At 43.1% G+C, this 19,946-nt stretch overlaps 1 protein-coding gene across 1 annotated transcript in view; it reads left to right on the top strand.

Moving 5' to 3' along the window:
• The window catches only part of LOC132425884 (mevalonate kinase-like), a 96,338-nt gene extending 77,720 nt beyond the window's left edge, over positions 1-18,618 (top strand). The window contains 4 exon segments of the mRNA XM_069540153.1: positions 5,903-6,086; positions 17,269-17,442; positions 17,445-18,002; positions 18,005-18,618. Coding sequence (XP_069396254.1) covers positions 5,903-6,086; positions 17,269-17,442; positions 17,445-18,002; positions 18,005-18,618 — 1,530 coding nt within the window.
• The last annotated feature ends 1,328 nt before the right edge of the window (positions 18,619-19,946 follow it).

Below are 19,946 nucleotides of genomic sequence, written 5' to 3'. Positions count from 1 at the left end.
TGTTCCATTGGTCTTTTTTGTCCATCCAGGTGTCAGTACTACACTGTCTTAATTACTATAGGTTTTAATAGGTCTTGGTATGTAGTAGTATAAGCCCTTTACCTATTTTTGCTTCTTCTAGATTGCCTTAACTAATCTTAGCCCTTTCCATTTTCATATAGAGTTTTAGAATCATCTCATCAATTTCTACCCCCAAAAAGGTGAGGGGTTTTGACTGAGACTGCATTGAATCTATAGATGTAGGAAAAGTTGACGTCTTTACAGTACTGCATATTCTGATCCACAAACATGATAAAATTTTTGTAGCATAGTTGATTTACAATGTTGTGTTAATTCCTGCTGTACAGCAAAGTGACTCAGTTATACTTATATACACATCCTTTTTTATGTGCTTTTCCATTATGGTTTATCTCAGGACATTGAATATAGTTCCCTGTACTATACAGTAAGACCTTGTTGTCCATCCATTCTAAATGTAATAATTTGCATCTACTAACATCAAATTCCCACTCCATTCCTCCCCCACACTCCCTCCCCCTTGGCAACAACTAGTCTGCTCTCCATGTCTGTGAGTCTGTTTCTGCTTCATAGATAGGTTCATTTGTGTCATATTTTAGATTCTACATACAAGTGACATCATACAGTATTTGTCTTTCTCCTTCTGACTTACTTCACTTAGTATGATAATCTCTAGGTCCATCCATGTTGCTGCAAATGGCATAATTTCATTCTTTTTTATGGCTGAATAGTATTCCACTGTATATATGTACCACATCTTCTTTGTCCATTCATCTGTCGATGGACATTTAGGTTGCTTCCATGTCTTGGCTATTGTGAATAATGCTGCCATGAACATAGGGGTGCATGTATCTTTTTCAATTATAGTTTTGTCAGGATATATGCCCAGGGATGGGAATCACTGGATCATATGGTAATTCTATTTTTCGTTTTCTGAGGAACCTCCATACTGTTCTCCATAGTGGCTGCACCAGCCTACATTCCCACTGGCAGTATAGGAGGATTCCCTTTTCTCCACACCCTTTCCAGCATTTTAAAACAAATTTTTCATAGTGCCCTTGTATCCAATAACCTTGCCAAGTTTGTATATTAGTTCTAATAATTTGTGGGTAGATTCTTTTGGATTTTCTACATATACAATCGTTTTCACCTGCAAATAGTAACAGGTCTTCTTTTTCCTAATCACCATGATTTTTATTTCTTTTTCTATCCTTATGACACTATCTAGGACTTACAAAAAGTAGTTATGAGGGAAATCCTTATTTTATTCCTAGTCTCAAAGGGAAAGGCTTTCACTATTTCACCATGAAGTATGATACCTGCTGTACGTTTCCTGAGGATCGTTACTGTAGGCAGTGAGTGCTGTTCTATTCCCAGGAAGCATGTTCTTTTCTAAAAGAAAATTCAGTTATGTCACTCCCTCCTTTGAAGTTCTCACTGTGCCCACGACTGAGTCCCTCCCCTTAGAAATGTTGTGTCCCTGGCCCTCGACTCTTCAATCTCAATTACCTTCAGTTTCTTGAGCACACCACACTCCCATCACCAGAGTTCCTTTGTAGGTGCTCTGCCCCCTGCCTTGAGGCATCCTCTTTACATGTCCTTCTCCTTGTTAAAACTTACTCCTCCTTCAGACCTCCGCTGGAGGGCCATCTCCTCAGGGACTTCTTCCCTGGCCACTGCCCCCCAGACCAGATCAGGCTATTTGGGGATAAGCAGAACTCACAGAACTATCTATCTTTCCTTCACAGCTCTCACCTCCCCTAGACTCTCCACACTGTAAACTTCCTAGGAACAAAGACTATTTGTTTTGACACAGTCGTGTCCTCTCTTATCATCACAGGGTCCAGTTCAGTGTCCAGCTCCAAGTGACTTGGTGTTCAGTATTTGTTGAATGAATGAATGAACGAACCAACTCAGACAATTCATATTAATCTCTTTTGGTCTTAGTTCCCACAACTGTAAAATGATGAGCTTTGTGTCTTCTAATTTTGACATTTTCTGATTCTCGTTGGACAGTAGCATGGTCGTAAAAGATATGGGTTAACTTTTGATGGATGTGACCATTCTTCTCTCCTTTTCTGGTTTTGTTAGCTTTGTTGAATTTGAAAACATAAAAGCTAGTTGGTGTGCTTTTGTGACTGTGACCATCAGTACTGTGAGCTCACCTTAGCCTCGTTGGAGGCAGGTGGCAGACTCTGTCCACAGGGGAGCCCTGCTATCAGAAAATGGAATGTCCTGGATCAGAGCTTCATAGAACACGTGGGTCTCACTTTCTGGAAACAAATTAAAGTTAAGTGGGGCTTCCCTGGTGGCACAGTGGTTGAGAGTCCATCTGCCGATGCAGGGGACACGGGTTTGTGCCCCGGTCTAGGAGGATCCCACATGCCATGGAGTGGCTGGGTCCGCGAGCCATGGCCGTTGAGCCTGCGCGTCCGGGGCAAAAAAAAAAAAAAAATTAAAGTTAACTGCCCTGCCACGGGGTTTCCCTGGTTACTTCAGAAACCAAGTCCTTCCCAATGCCATCCAGGAAGAGCTCTCTTCGACCTGGAATGGAGTCACTTTTTTTAAATAGATTTCTTTTTTTTATTTATCTATCTATCTGTCTATTTCTTTATTTATTTATGGCTGCTGCCCATTGCTGCGCGTGGACTTTCTCTAGTTGCAGCAAGGGGTGGGGGGCTACTCTTCATTGCGGTGTGTGGGCTTCTCATTACGGTGGCTTCTCCTGTTGCGGATCATGGGCTCTAGGCATGTGGGCTCAGCAGTTGTGGTGCATGGGCTTAGTTGCTCTGCGGCATGTGGGATCCTCCCGGACCAGGGATCAAACCCGTGTCCCCTGCCCTGGCAGGCGGATTCTTAACCGCTGCGCCACCAGCGAAGTCCCTGGAATGGAGTCATTTTATGGATAAGATTCAGACTGAACTTCAGACAAATTAGGTGAATGTTTACAACACAAAAAGAATCATTTGTAAAATAAAATGGTTCTCAGCTTTAAATTCTCCCATTCTTTTAGTAAAGGGATTTATGTAAAACTGTGACTCCATTAAAAAGAAAAAAAAGTCATTTGTACCTATCAGTTCAATTTCTCTGTAAAGAGAGATACATCCACACGATGAACCCAAATGTTCTCGAGTGGCCCCATGCCCTTCCCTTGCCCTCACAGTTACTCCCTATTACTTTATTCTGCTTTACTGCTCTTGTAATCTAATCACTTTCAAAAATTACCATGTTTATATTTGGTCCTTTATTTTGTTTTTACTTGCCTAACCCAACAAAAGTGAAGGCTCTATGAGGACCAGGACTTGTCTGTTCTGTCCAGCACCTAACACAGTGTTCGGATGAGAGTAGACACTTGATACACACTCATTCAAAGAATGACCAGATCGGGAATTCCCTGACAGTCCAGTGGTTAGAACTCTGTGCTTCCACTGCAGGGGGCAGAGGTTTGAACCCTGGCCAGGGAACTAAGATCCCACAAGCTATAAAATAGATAACTAATAAGGACCTACTGTATAGCCCAGGGAACTCTAGTCAATACCGTATAATGGCCTATACGGGAAAGGAATCTAAAAAAGAGTTAAGATATACATATACATATATATATATATATATATATAGTAAATCAACTATACTCCAATAAAATTTTTTTTAAAAAAAGATCCCGCAAGCTGTGCGGAACAACCAAAAAAAAAAGAAATGACCACATCACCATACCAACTACCAATCAACTTACCTTTAGAAACAGAAATGATAATGCCAGGTTAGAGATAATTCATCAAGTGGAAATGTTTATTTATTATGTAATAATTAATCTATCTCTAAACTAAACATTGAATAAGTTAATGTTGACTAAAGCTTTTTTTTTTTTTAAGTTCCTTCCCTTCCTTTCTTTAGGTAATCTGGAAATTCCTTTAACTGACTCTGTGTATCAATCAGCCTAAGATAAGATTTGCTGCAGTAACAAACAGCCCCCACATCACAGGCACGTACAAGCACAAGGATATGATTCTCATTTACGTCACATGTCACCCCTAGCTCAACAACAGCTCCATCCCACACTGTTCAATCTGAGACCCAGGCTGGCACAGCCTTCATTTGGGACACTGGCCCCTAAAGCTTGTTCTCTGACGTGGCACAAGTTACTTCTACTCACGTTGCCTTGACCAAAGCAAATCACATGGTCAGGCCTGACATCACTGGAGCAGAGGAGCACCTCAGGAAGGGAACTATAATATTTGGTAGACCTGTTACAGACCCTATCACACTGTGGTTTCAGCTTTGGGAGCTGAGGAGAGAGAGAATGATGGAGAACTCCAGGTCCAAACTCAAAAAGAAAAATAAATAAAAACCATTCTCATTTGACCCTTGAAAACCACCTGAGGACCACACTCTGCCAGTTCTGAACTTATACAGAAGTACAGAGGAGATGAGCTGATTTTTCTCCTCCTACATGCTCAGGAGAAGGCCTCTGATGACCATTTTGCCCACCTCCAATCAGGAGGCAGCATCAGCAAAGTAACTGCTCATTACTTCCCTGTTCTTCACCTTCCCCAAGAGCTCAGAGTCCTTCCTGGAGGTTTTCCTTTTACCTACTTGGACAATTTGTCTCTAATAGAGAGGCATAATTCTGGAAACTGCAATCTTTTAATTCCCAGCGACGTTATCTTAAGGCAGGTTGATTTGGCTGACAGCAGTCAGCTTTCAGGAATAACCTTTCAGTGAAAGGTATGCTTCAGAGCCACCACTTTCAGGAAATCACCTCTCCCCTCCTACGTCTCACCACTGAAGGGAAGAGAATTTCTTTTCAGAGACTAAGAATTGATACCCAAAGAGGAAAGTAAAGATAGGAGACTTTTGAGACTCCCAGTGTCAGGCTGTGTACACTGGAATGGCAGAGGCGACTTGGGAAGAGAATAACCTTGGTGAGAAAAAAAGATTCTCAAATTCGGCGGTATTTATGGATCTCCTACTGTGTACAGTGATGTGCTGTACTGTGCCCTAGAAACAATTATAGAGGACACAACCCAAGTATTTGGGGGTGTCTACAGCCTACTAGAGAGACAACAAATATTTTCCATGGAGTGTAGAAAGTGGGCTTGTTCTGAAACAAAAGTCAAGCCTGGGACTATTGGGATGTCATCCTATAGGTGCTAAATTCATAGATAAGAATGAAGAGAAGTTGTCTGGGGAGAGCAGGAGTTAGCTGGTTGGTAGTAGGGAGGGTGGATATAATGGGAAAAAGGCATCCAGGAGGAGAGGACAGCCTGAATAAGGCACAGAGGGGTGGGGATGAGATAACTGCTATCCGTGCCCATGGTTCACGTTGGTTGGGGCTGAGAGTACACACAGGGGAAAAAAAACTGGAAAGAGAAACAAATCAACCATGGTATTTGCTGAAGGAAATTGGGGGAGAGGAGTTCCCAGAAGAGAAATAGCCCCACTGTCCCAGGTGTAAACAATTAGCCATCACCTTTTCTCAGCCAAACCCCAAGAAAAACGAGAGTAAGAAACAGGGCTTCCCTGGTGGCGCAGTGGTTGAGAGTCCGCTTGCCGATGCAGGGGACGCGGGTTCGTGCCCCGGTCCGGGAGGAAACCGCATGCCGCGGAGCGGCTGGGCCCAGGGGCCATGGCCGCTGAGCCTGCGCGTCTGGAGCCTGTGCTCTGCGGCGGAAGGGGCCACAGTGGTGAGAGGCCCGCGTACCGCAAAAAAAAAAAAAGAAACAGCTGACCTCTCAGAAAGTACAGGGGGAAAGAATATTTGCTCCACATTAAACACAACAAAATTCATCTCCCTCAGATGCCCAGTTGTATCCTGCTACTAGCAGGATCAAATGGTCCATTCCAAAATAAAATGTGGTACCACTATGGTTTTCCACCTTTCCAGGTACATGCTGTCAAGAGGCTGAAGAAACTCCTGTTCTGTGACATCATGAAAACACAATTTCCTGCCATGGTTTGCTGGAGCCGGCTCTTACCAGAATGTAATTATTACGTCCAAGAATTCTGTGAGCCCATAGTTAAACATAATGATATAAACTTGCAGTTTAAGAAACTACATCAAAACAAAGGTAATACATACCCAAAGTGTATTACTTCCCATTTTACTACATGCTACTGTTATCTTTGTTCTCGAGGTTATCTATCAATACATTTATTTTATCCGTGTGGTAAAAATGCAATTTCCTGGGCTTCCCTGGTGGCGCAGTGGTTGAGAGTCCGCCTGCCGGTGCAGGGGACACGGGTTCGTGCCCCGGTCTGGGAAGATCCCACATGCCACGGAGCGGCTAGGCCGCTGAGCCATGGCCGCTGAGCCTGCGCGTGCAGAGCCTGTGCTCCACAGTGGGAGAGGCCACAACAGTGAGAGGCCCACGTACCACAAAAAAAAAAAAAAAAAAGCGATTTCCTGACCCCATGTTCAGCAACATCACACTGGTTGCATAAAATCCATCACAGTGAGAGTATTTACAGCATGGAAATTGGCAAATGTTACCATTCAGCCCCTCCTCCTTCCCTTCCCCCACCACTTCTCCCACCAAGAGCTGGTAACATTTACCAGCACACCAGTGATTTCATAGGATGCGTTAAATAAGCACGTTAACTAGTCTTCCCTGTTCTTGCTTCTTTACTCCCTCCCCTCTCCCATATACCATGAACACATGTATAGACACAAACCACATCTACCTGAGTCTCCCTTGTTCACTGGCACAACTTTACTCTGGAACACACTCTACTCTTCCCCCTTTCTTCATGAATAAACTCCAGGATGTACAATTCAAACCCTATGTTGCTGAGCTTCCAGTAGTAACTGTACTTCAGTTTTCCCATCTGTAAAATGGGAGGGTTAGATAGGAAAATCTCAAAGGTACTATAAAGAATTGGAAACCCTTCGTTTTAATATACTACCCCCCAAAACACTTCATAGCATCAAAGTAGTTAAAATCTTCTTTTACTGAGAATAAGGAAGATGCCAACTTTGCCCTCACTGCCCAACTCTACCACGCCTATGGAATCTTAGGTGAGCTACCCAACCATTCTCTGCCTCAGTTTCCACCCTGGTGAATTCATCACTGTCATTGCCATTACACTGTCCTCAGCACAGTCCACTGACTCACCTCAATTTTGAAGTTAACAGTATTACTCATTTTAAAGACTTTAAAATGAAAGGATCAGAAAAGCAGCAAAAATATACACGAAATGCTAATTAAATGGGTGGTAATTATTTCTGAAATGTGATTTACCTTAAATGCAATAAAATCAACATTAAACAGATTAACAGAAATTGTAAATAACCATTTAGCAGAATGGGCGTTAACTCTTTGAAAGAACCTGCTACCCTAAAAGGGCACATACAAGCAAAACTGTACATTCACTCAAGCTGAAAAATACACATATGGACCTACGGTTCAAAGGCTGAAGCAAGCAGGTACCTCTGAGCCATCCCCTGGATTAAGGTAACTCCACTTCTGAAGAAAGTTCCATGCGTAGAGGTACTATATGCTTATTGTCCAAACCATGACACTGGGGAGGGAAATAACACGCTCACACTGGAATAAGTATAAACCAGCACAGTCCCAGGCAAACCTGAAGGTAAGTCCTAGCACCTCTAAGCTATCCTCCAGTGCTTTGGTCTGAAACCAAAACTTATTCTAAGCCATGAGCCTGGAACAAAGCACTAGTAATTCAAACAAGAAAATTCACTACCTGAAGAAAGGAAATGCCCCCAATGGGGCAACCCAACGAGAAAAGGCATGAATTGTGTCTACTTGTGATGCTGTTAACATACTCTGATATAAGCCATAGACCTAGGGCAGAGAATGTATAGCTGACCTATAGCAAAGATAAATAAAATTATATTTTACTCTTATTCAGAGAAGAATCCAAGTTTGTGTTGTGTGAAACATATATAATTTGGAGGCCTTTGAAGGAAAAATAATTTAAAATTACAAATTCAAATGAGATTAACAGTAAATATTTGTTTAGAACGAAAAAAGAAATCATAATTACAAACATTCTCAAAAGCTGGCAAATAACACAAATGTCACAAAGTCATAAAAATCTGAAAAATGACATGATAATACTGTTATCAACTAACTTCCTAACAAACCTCCATAATCATTTCATCCTATAGAGTGTGACTACATTCTCTTTGACTAACTCCACATTTGATAGTAGTCTTATACTATTTTCATAATGAGAACACAAAAATAACACAATCTGTCCTACAAAAGAGCTGCTCCAAAAAATGTTGGTAGATTCAAGATGGCTGTGAATTTTTGTCACTCCTCCCATTGGGTGGACTCTATTTTCCCTCCCCTTGAATCAGGACGCAGCAAAAATTTACACTGTTTCTCAATCCAGGCCTAAAGAAAACTGGCAGTTCCTGCTTCCTTCCTCCAGGGACTTCCCACTTGGAACCCAGGGACTTCCCACTTGGAACCCAGGGACTTCCCACTTGGAACCCAGGCGGCATACTGTGAGGAAGGTCAGGTAGCCGGTTGGAGAGGTCCACATGGGGAGAACCAAGGCTGAGCTCCCATCTGATGGCCAGCCCCAATATCAGATAAATGAGACTACTCTGGACCTTCCAGCCATCTCAATAACCCAGCCAACATCTCATGAAGCAGTATAACCATCCGATCAAACCACAGAACTGTGAGGAATAATAATTGTTTTAAGTCACCAAGTCTCTGAATGGTTTATTATTTAGCAATAATAGTTTTCTTTCCAAAATTTTATTATGAAAATATTCAAACATACAAGTTGAAAGGACTGTAAACACTCATATACCCTCCTCTTTGATTCCAGAATTAACATTTTACTATACTTGCTTTATCACATATCTATCTGTTTGTCCATCCATCTCCCTATTTTTTACACACTTCAAAGTTGCAGACATCAGTACACTTTACTCCCAACACTTCAGTATGCATGTCATTAACTTGAGTTAAGGGCCTGCTTTTTTCTTTTGAGGTAAAATGTGCGTAAAATGAAATACACAAATCTTAAGTTTACCATCCTGAGTTTTGACAAATGCACACATCTGTGAAACCCAAACCCCTAACAAGATATAGAACATTACCAACACTCAGAAAGTTCCCTCCAGTCCCTTCTCATCAATCCCTGCCCCCACTTCTCCAGAGCTGTGCCCCCACAACTCTTTGAACTTTTTTTCTACCACAGATGAGCTTCACCAGTCCAGAGCGCAATAAACAGCAAATCATACAGTACGTTTTCCTTTGCATCTGGCTTTTTTTCACTCAGAATGTTTATGAGATTTATTCACATTGTTGTCTGCATCGGGGATGTGTTTCCTCTTAGTACTGAGAAGCATTCCTTTGTATAAATACACCACAATTTGTTTATCCATTCTCTTGTTGATGGACACCTGAGCTGTTTCCAATTTGTGGCTGTTATGAAAAAAGCTTCCATAAACATTCTTACTCAAGTCTTTTTGTAGACACATGTTTTCATTTTACTTGAGTGGATACCTAAGAGTGGAATTTCTGGGTCAAAGAGTACATGCATGCTTAGTTTTATAAGAAACTTCCAAGGCCTTCATCTGAAGTGAACTTTGTTTTTTATTAATGATAGTTTAGAAAAGTTCCTTTCAGCTTCACATCTCATTATTGGCAATGTCATATCTGTAATGCCCTCTCTGTAGTTTCTCATTTGAGTGGTTTTTCTTACCAGGGAAAAGCCTCAGATGGTTCCAGTCATTTGATCTGGCTAGGCATGCCCTGCTTAGGGCTGGCCCAGCTCTGCCAGGTCCTCTCCAAGGATGGTGGCCAAAGTGGTCATGAAGTCTAGGTCAGCCATACTGGCCTCTAAGCAGGCAGTGTTGCCTTCTAATCCTTCTCCTTGGAATCAAAGATGAGTCTAGGTGCTTGATGAGTTCACCAGCGGTCTATGGTTACTGGGTGACTTAAACTTTTATTTCTTTACTAGTATCTCCCCCTGGAGCCCCTGTCTTCCCAACTACAATGAAGCTTCCCTGAGAAGAGAATCTTGCTTCTCCTATCCACTGCTTCATCCTAACCACTTAAAATAGTGCCCAGAATAGAGTAGGAACTGAATAAACAAAGAAATGGATGAATGAATGAATGGCTGGTCTCATTTCTACTTTGTAACCCAACCCCGAAGAAGTGCTTCTATATTGATCTACAGCTATGTACACTGATGCCTGAAGCCTCTGCAGAGCAGTTAGCATACCTGGTCTAGGTGATATGTCTTTCTCTGATTCCACCTGAGGAATGAGAGCCCCTCTATGTCAGGTACTTCATCTAGTTTAGCAGTATGACCCCACAATACCCAGAAATGTGCTTTGCACATAGTAGGTACTCAAGAAATATCAACTTGATCTCTGCTTACCACATATACTAAGGGCTCTTCACCTGGGGACCCCCAAATTGCAGGAGTAGCCTTAATTCCTGATGTTGTCTGCAAAATGTTTTCATAAGTATACTTTTTAGGGTGGGGAGTTTAACACATTCTCAAAGGGGCTGGTGACCCAAAACATGCTAAGAATCACTGCAGTAGATTTTGACAAAAGCTACTTCTGCTTTCTTTTATGAATAAAGGACTTCTGGCAGAGCCTGGCTACATGCTTACCAAGCCCATTTCCTTGCCATTTTAGCCACACAGCTGGACTGCATTTCCCAGCCTTCCTTGAAATTAGAGACCATATGACTGAGTTCTAGCCAATGGAATGTAGGGAGAAGTGAGGTCCCAACTTCCTGACTTGAGCCCTGAAACCTCCTGGGTGATGCTCCATGTGCCTTCTCTTCTTTCACTGTCTGCACATCCAGGGGATCCAGGGAGGTCCTAGAAAGGATTTCCTTGGAGTGAGCAGAGCCATAAGAGGAAAGAAGCCCAGGCCCTGCATGACCACTGGGAAAGCTGCCTGTTGAACACCTATTTGGACTCTTGATTTAAGCAAGAAATAAAACCTTCATGTGTTAAAGAACCATGACTTTGGAGCTGTATGTGACAGCAGCTAGCATTACTCACCCTGACTAATACAGCATCAAAAGGCATTTTTATCTCTAGTATTTCCTGCTGAAATATGAATAATTTGGCAGTCTGGTCTTTCTCCCCCCATACAAGAAACAACAATGTCCTTTCTTGCCAAATGCTTATGACTGTGACATTGCACTCTGGACTACATTGATACAAAAGTCAATGTAATTCTGCCTGCTGAGGGCCCAAGCACCCTTCTGTTGAGAGAAATCCCTCGGGAGATAGGAAGCAGGGGCACACCTAAGGCTGTGGAAGAACACTTCCTTTCTTCTATAGGTCAGTGGGCGATAGTCCTCTCCTGGCTTCCTAGCAGTTGTGGCATGGGTATGTGACCTAAGCTTGGTCAACTGACTGCTCTCAGGGTTGAGGAAAAAACCAAAGGGACATTAATCACAGGGCTGTAGCAAATTCACAAGTCCCATGACACGGCAGCATGAGTCTGCATGGGGAGAAACCCAGTGTCCCAGCAGTGCTGTCCAGATGTGAGGGCCCCAGTGGCCCACACTTTCTTCCTCTGTGGTGTACTGGTTCTACCTTCCTCCTTGGCTCGTTTTCCTCAGCTTGGATCTCCAGCCTTATGCAAACCAGTCGATAGCCTTCCAACACATTCCTTTTCTGCTTAACCGCAGTTGATTTCTATTGTTCGTAACCAAGAACCTTGACTGCTGTACACCCCCAACTGAGTCACTGAATCCTCCAGTCAACCAAAAACGGGAGGAGATGAATGCAATTCAATACAAGCAACATATCCTTGAGACAGTTTTTCCTCCTCTCTGATACAACTTCCTACTGACCGACACCATTTTGTAAAATATTTTTTCTTATTTTAAAAGCAGCATTTGTTCATGGCAGCACGTTAGAACATGTGACTATGACAATGAAAATTTTAATTACTCCTAATCTCATCAAACCAGAAATAACCTATTATATTTCTTACAAGCTTTCTTCCTAACACAAATTTATAAAAGAAAAAAAATACAATTATAGTACCTTTTACAGTTTTATAATTTTATATCATGATAAATTTTCCATATCATTGTTTCATTCAACAAATATTTATTGTATGGCAAGGATGTGGAGAAACTGGGAACACTCATACATTGCTTCTGGGAATGTAAAATGGTCTGGCCACTTTGGAAAACAGTTTGGTATTTCCTAAAAGTTGAAACAGAGTTACCGTATAACCTAAGAATTCCACTCCTAAAAATATATTCCAAGAGAAATAAAAACACATGTCCATACAAAAACTTGTACATGAATGTTCATAGCAGCATCATTCATATTAGCCAAAAAGCAGAAACAATGCGATATTATTTGGCAATAAAAAGGAATGAAATACTGATATATGGTACCACACAGATGAACCTTGAACGCATTATGCTAACTGAAAGAAGCTAGTCACAAAGGATCACATGTTGAATCATCCCACTTATATTAAATGTCCAGGATAGGCAAATCTATAGAGACAAAAAGCAGATTAGTTGTCTAGAACTTGGCAGTTAAAGGGAAATGGGGAGTAACTCTTATTAATGGATATAGGGTTTCATTCTGGAGTGAGGAAAATGTTCTAAAAGTGATTACTGACTATAACTATGAATATGCTAAAAACTGTTGTATTCTTTAAACAGGTAAATTGTATGCTGTATGAATTAGATCTCAATGAGACTTTTACCAAAAAAAGTTTATTGTAGGCTTATTATACGCCATGCGTTGTGGTGGTCATTGTGCATAAAAATAAGACAGACTCTATCCCTTCCTAGTATTTCCTCATATATATATATATGTTTTTTTTGTTTGTTTTTTTTTTTTTTTGCAGTACGCGGGCCTCTCACTGTTGTGGCCTCTCCCGTTGTGGAGCACAGGCTCCAGACACGCAGGCTCAGCGGCCATGGCTCACGGGCCCAGCCGCTCCGTGGCATGTGGGATCTTCCCGGACCGGGGCACGAACCCGTGTCCCCTGCATCGGCAGGCAGACTCCCAACCACTGCGCCACCAGGGAAGCCCTCCTCTTATATTTTCACCACAATTATGTAACAAACTCTCAATAGTTGAAAGGTTAGACTGCTTCCACACTGGGATGAACGTCCTTGCAAAATTATATTTCTCCACCTCTCTCATTCCTTTCTTAGAAGACATTTCAAGAAGTGGAATTATTTAGGTAAACGATGAAGTTATGAATGCTCAAGCTGCTCTGACATGCTTCCATCCTTGACATGTGAGAGAAATACTGCCATTTCTGTTGATGAGCCCAGTGAAGAACAGCCCATTGCCCATTTTCCTGAGGCTTACTGGTCTACCTGATATATATAGCAGGCAGCCCAGGACAAGTCATTTCTACCATCACTCCCAAAATTTACCGAGGTTGGACCAAGCTTGAGTTGATAAGTATAAGAGCTTCCCTCTCCTTGCCACCCCCATCTTCTGCCCCCATGTCTTAGATCCACACTCCCCTTGACGTTTTGAAAAGGAAAGAAAGGGTCCAAAAATGAAAATGTGTTGTTTTTGAAATAAAAAATGAAAAGGCATGAGTTTTGTAAGGGCTGAGAGAAAAGATAAATGAGTGTGCCAAGGTGTCAAGAGAAGAAAAGAAGGCACCCGTGAGATGGGCAATCCAAAACAGCCTGCCCTTAGCGGAAGCACATGCACAGCCACCTAAGCAGAGCCCAAGGCTCTCTCCCTTAACAGGAGTCAGCCCTGGTTCACTGGAGTCCCTCTAGGCTTTGGGTCTTTGCACAGTAACAACTGAGGTCAATCAGTTATTAACGCTTCCTCTAATTATTCTCCAAGACATGGGAATTCACATTAAAGTGGTAACCTAGCAAAGCTGGGTGACAGCTCTCTGCCTCTGTGTGTGACAACAGCCAAGCTGCTTTCATTCTCAAGGTCATTCTTCTGATTTGTAAAATAAGAATGTCCTACCAACAATGTTTAAGACAGGGATATTTGGGTCAGCAATAATGATGACACAGTCACAAATGCAACCTGTCACAGCATCTCCCAGTGTCTGTAAAAGCCTCCAGAGTTACTGTATCCTTTCACGTGGGCCCACTCTGGACCACAGGGCTAGCAGTGGAGACTCTTAGCTGCCCTGACTCCCTCCTCCTCCGTACATGGGAGGTGAGCATTCTCATGTGCTATAAACAAGACCTCTTGCTTTGTCACAGGTTCAAGTTCACTCTGTCTTTCAACAGATTCCCTCTCCTCACTGTTCTGCTTAGTACAACTTTGCATTTGACAGAGCTCCGTAATTGCAGGAATCTGTAGAATGTTTACTCTGGCTGATTTAAATAGGGCAGCAAATCGTCTGACATTCCCCCCCTTAAGAGATGGAGAGCTGTGTCCCTGCCCTTGAATCTGGGCAGGTTTCTGACTGCTGACACCAATAGAGTATAGCTAACGTGACACTATGGGACTTTTAAGGCCAGGGCCCTCTTTCTCAACCTTTTTTATTCATTATTTTCCCCCTAGAAAGCCTGTTTAGACATTTTATCCTACTTGCATTTCCAACTCCATAATATTTTAATTCCACAAATATAGTTCTTGTACTGTATGTATATCTGTGTTTTTTTACACAAAAAATAATGTTTTTCACACCTTTTCATGAATCAACTTTCGACCCCAGAAAGCAATATCACCTCTGTTGAAAATGCTTGGACTAGGCCATAAAAGGCCAGGTAGCTTCCCATGGATTCTCTCGGAACTCTACTCTTGGAGCTTTTAGGTGCTATGTATTAAGTGTATATATAGTATATATATATATATAAAGACTACCCAGCAGCTGCCATGCTAGACAGACCATCTGGAAATACAACAAATACAGAAAGATGCCCCATAAGCTCAGCTATTCCAACCATCAGTCATGGGAGTCTTCCCAGCCCAGGCTCCAGACATGTGAGTAAAGAATCCTTCAAGAGGACCCCAGCTCCAGCTGCTGTCTGACTGTAATCACATTAGAGATACCAAGCCAGATTTGCCCAGATGAGCCAATCCCCAGAACCAGAGAGATAATAACACATAATTTGATCACTATGCTCTCACATGGTTTATTACCCAACAGATAGCCAGAACACTTACAATGTACCAAAAGCTATCCTAAGAATTCCACACTTATTCATTCATTTTATCCTCACAATGTCCTATGAAGTAAGTATATACATTTCACAGATGGATTCAATTCTGGCAACTCATCTGAGAAGAACCGTAGGACTGCACTTTGCTTGGGAGCTACTGCTCCATGGCTTCTTCTAGCTGTAACGTTTCTTGGTTCTTCTACCCATCATAATACCTGTTTATACATTCTTTTATTCAACAAGCATTTATTAGTCATCACAAGCTAGGTACCATGCTAAGCATTAGGGATAACAAAATTAGCTAAAAGTCATAGCTCCTATACTCATGGAGACTGCAATCTAACAGAGAGATAAAAATGTTATCAATTCAGTTTGATAAAAATTATGATAAGTGTAAGGCCAGAATGCTATGGATACAAGTGGAGACCCAAACCAGAAGAGGGGCAGGGGGAGGACAGGGAAGCCTTTCTTGGAAAGAGTGGCCTTTGGAAAGAGTTTTAAGAGAGAAGAGACACATGAAGGGTCTGAGATGGTAGTATAGGAAAACCCTGAGCTCACCTCCTCCAATGGACACACTGAATCTACACCTACATGTAGAACAATTCCTCCAGAAGAAAACCTGAAGACTGACTGAATAGCTACTGCCTGTAGAAGGACCACATAGAAATGCGTAGGAAAGACAGAGAATGGTATCCACAGGAACCCCACTTCTGACTCAGTGACCGACAGTAAGGAGCGATATTGCTGAGGAGCTAAACTCAGACTCACCCACACTGGGACACTGAGAAAACAGCAGTTTAAAGGGCACCTAGACTAGAGGGGAAATAAATCCACTTACTAACCTTAGAGCTTCTGCCAAATGGGCAAGGAGCCTTCTCCAGGATTGGAGGTACCAGTGAGCACCATTGTTTGAGTCCCTCCAGGACTTCCCTTGGCCCACACCCACTCCAGCTCCAGCCTTCTGCCAAAGTGGCCTCAGGCACGGTGCCCCTAAGGGACTTCCCCTGGCACAGGCCCATTTCGGCCCCAGCCATACTGTCAAAGCCACCAGTTACAAGCAGTCTATACAGGGGACACTTCCTTACAAGGCCACTCCTTCAAGACCAGGAGAGTAGCTTTTTTGCCTAATTTACAGAAACATAAAATGAAGGTCAAACAAAATGAGAGGGCAGAGAAATATGCACTCTACATAGGAGCATCTAGATATAAAAAGTAAATATTATCAGAAATAAAGGGAGAAATTGATAACACAATAATACTAGGGGACTTTAATACTCCACTTACATCAATGGATAGATTATCCAGACAGAAAATCAATAAGCAAACACTGGCCTTAAACAACACATTATATTAGATGGACTCCCTCTCTCCCTCCCTCCCTCCCTCCCTCTCTCTCTCTCTCTCTCCCTCTCTCTCTCTCTCTCTCTCTACATATATATATATAACATTCCATTTAAAAGCTGCAGAATACATGTTCTTTTCAAATGCACATGGAACATTCTCCAGAATAGATCACATGCTAGGCCACAAAACAAGTCACCATAAATTTAAGAAGATTGAAATCTTCTCAAGCACCTCTTCCTACCACAATAGTATGAAGAAAAAAAAAAAAAGAAAATTATAGGCCAATGTCCCTGATGAATGTAGATGCAAAAGTTCTCATCAAAATATTTGCAAACCAAATTCAACAATACATTAAAAGGATCATACGTCATGATCAAGTGGGATTCATTCAAGGGATGCAAGAATGTTTTGACATCCATAAATAAATCAATGTGATACACCACATTAACAAAACAAAGGGTAACAATCATATGACCACCCCAATAGATGCAGAAAAGGGATTTGACAAATTTCAACATCCATTTATGATTTAAAAAAAACTCTCAACAAGCAGGTATATAGAGAACAGAACTGAACCTAATAAAGGCCGTATATGACAAACCCACAACTAATATAATAGTCAATGCTGAAAAGCTGAAAGCTTTTCCTCTAAGATCAGGAACAAGAAGACAAGGACGCCCACTCTCACCACTTTTATTAAACCTAGTATTGGAAGTCCTAGCCACAGCAATTAGGTATGAAAAAGAAATAAAAGGCATACAAATTGGAAAGGAAGAAGTAAAACTGTCACTATTTGCAGATGATGTGATACTACATATAGAAAACCCCAAAGGTTTCACAAAAAATAATGAACTATCAGAAAGAGAAATTAAGAAAACAACCCCAGTCTTACCCCCCGCCGCCTGCGAGCTTGGGGATGGAGTCCTGGAGGAACTCGGGCTCGGGAGCAGAGGGCCTGTGGCGACAGGACTCCCAGGAGCCATGTTGTCAGAAGTCCGCTAGTGTCTGCTCCAGGGAAAGTCATCCTTCATGGAGAGCATGCTGTGGTCCATGGCAAGGTAGCACCGGCTGTGGCCTTGAACTTGAGAACATTCCTCTGGCTTCAGCCCCACAGCAATGGGAAAGTGGGCCTCAACTTACCCAACATTGGCATCAAGCGGGCCTGGGATGTGGCCAAGCTTCAGATGCCGGACACCAGCTTTCTGAAGCAAGGTGACATCACAGCACTCACCCCAGAGCAAGTGGAGAAGCTGAAGGAGATGGCGGGCTTCCCCAAGGACTGTGCCGACCATGAGCACCTGGCTGTGCTGTCCTTCCTTTACTTGTACCTGTCCATCTGCCAGAGTCAGAGAGCCCTGCCCAGCCTGGATGTCACCGTGTGGTCGCAGCTGCCCACCGGGGCCAGCTTCGGCTCCAGTGCCACCTACTCCGTGTGTTTGGCGGCTGCCCTCCTGACAGCATGCAAGGAGATCCCAAACCCGCTGAAGGATGGCGAGGCCGCCAGCAGGTGGACCAAGGAGAACCTGGAACTAATTAACAAGTGGGCCTTCCAGGGGGGAGGGTGATTCACGGGAACCCCTCTGGAGTAGACAAAGCTGTCAGCACCTGGGGAGGAGTGCTCCAATACCAGCAAGGGAAGATTTCATCCTTAAAGAGGCCACCAGCTCTGAAGATCCTGCTGATCAACACCAGAGTCCCTCAGAGCACCAAGGCCCTGGTGGCCAGCATCAGGAGCAGGCTGCTGAAGTTCCCAGAGATCATGGCTCCCTTCCTGACCTCCATAGACGCCATTTCCCTGGAATGTTAGCGGGTGCTGGGGGAGATGGCAGTGGCCCCGGCCCCAGAGCACTACCTCGTGCTGGAGGAGCTCATTGACATGAACCAGCACCATCTGAATGCCCTCGGTGTGGGCCATGCCTCGCTGGACCGGCTGTGCCAGGTGACCATGGCCCACAGACTACACAGCAAGCTCACTGGCGCAGGTGGCAGGGGCTGTGGCATCACGCTTCTCAGGCCATATCTGGAGCATCCAGAGGTGGAGGCCATGAAGCAGGTGCTGACCAGCTGTGGGTTTGACTGCTGGGAAAACAGCATCGGTGCCCCTGGTGTCTCCATCCACATGGCCGCCTCCCTGGATGCCCCTGTCTGGCAAGCCCTGGATGGCCTCTGAGATGAAACCACCCCACCACGAAGCCCCTTCTCAGATTATTCTGGGCACTGGAGTTGGCCTCTGTGCTGGCCAGTGGGCACCCAGCTCCTGATGTTGACCAGGAGGCCCCCAGCCCCTCTGTGATGCCCCTCCCACTGGCCATGCCCCCAGTCCCTGGAGTGAGTCAGGCGGCCCAGAAGCCATGTCTGTGTTCTACAACATTCTCTTGAGCTGGCGGGCAGTGGGGCCATGTGGAGTCCTCTGAGACTCAAGGGCCTCTTTCTTGTCCTCCCTGAAGCGCCCACAGACCCACAAATTCCCTGGCAGAGCTGCTTGGATCTCAGATGCAGGGGTCTGGTTCCCAGAGCAGTGGGCCTTCTCCCTCCCTCCACCTCTGCTCACCTCCCCCAGGAAGCCTTCCCAGGCTGTTCTCTCCAGCTAGACTGTGGGTCCCCCCAGGGGGTGTCTGGGTGGTGGTCTTTGCCTTCTACCCTGCAGCCCAAGGGTTGGCCTACATCTAGAAGGGTGGATGTGCAGTTTCTTCCGGTCTGAACCCAAGGGGTTTGCAGAAAAGATGGCAAAGGGGGAATAAAAATATCTTGAGTAAATAAAAGATAAGAAAAGAAAAGAAAACAACTCCATTTACAATTGCATCAAAAATAATAAAATACCTAGGTATAAATTTAACCATGTACTCTGAAAACTGTAAGACACTGGGGAAAGAAATAGAAAACAACACAAATAAATGAAAAGATGCACTGTGCTCAAGGATTTAAATAATCAGTATTGTTAAAATGTCCATTGTATCCAAAGCTATCTACAGATTCAAAAAATCCCTATCAAAATACCAATGGCATTTTTCACAGAACTACAAAAAATAATTCTAAAATTGGTATAGAACCATGAAAGACCCTGAATAGCCAAAGCAATCTTGAAAAGGAACAAAGCTGGAGATATCATGCTCCCAGACATAAAATTATACTACAAAGTTAAAGTAATCAAAACAGTATGGTACTGACACTAAAATAGACACATAGATGGAACTTCCATCAAACAGAGAGTCCAGAAATAAACCTATGTTCATATGGTCAATTAATCAATGACAAAGGAAGCAAGAATACACAATGAGGAAAAGACAGTCTATTCAATAAATGCTGCTGGGAAAATTAGACAACTATATGCAAAAGAATGAAACTAGACCACTTTCTTATGCCATATACAAAACTAAATTCAAAATGGATTAAAGACTTAAATGTAAGGCCTGAAACCATAAAACTCCTTGAAGAAAACAAGTAACCTTGTAAAACAGGGTTTTGTTTTGACATCAGTCTTAGCAATACTTTTTTGGA

This window comes from Delphinus delphis, chromosome 1 (genome assembly GCF_949987515.2).
Source record: "Delphinus delphis chromosome 1, mDelDel1.2, whole genome shotgun sequence".
Taxonomy (NCBI): domain Eukaryota; kingdom Metazoa; phylum Chordata; class Mammalia; order Artiodactyla; family Delphinidae; genus Delphinus; species Delphinus delphis.
This window is presented reverse-complemented; position numbering and strand designations above follow the sequence as displayed.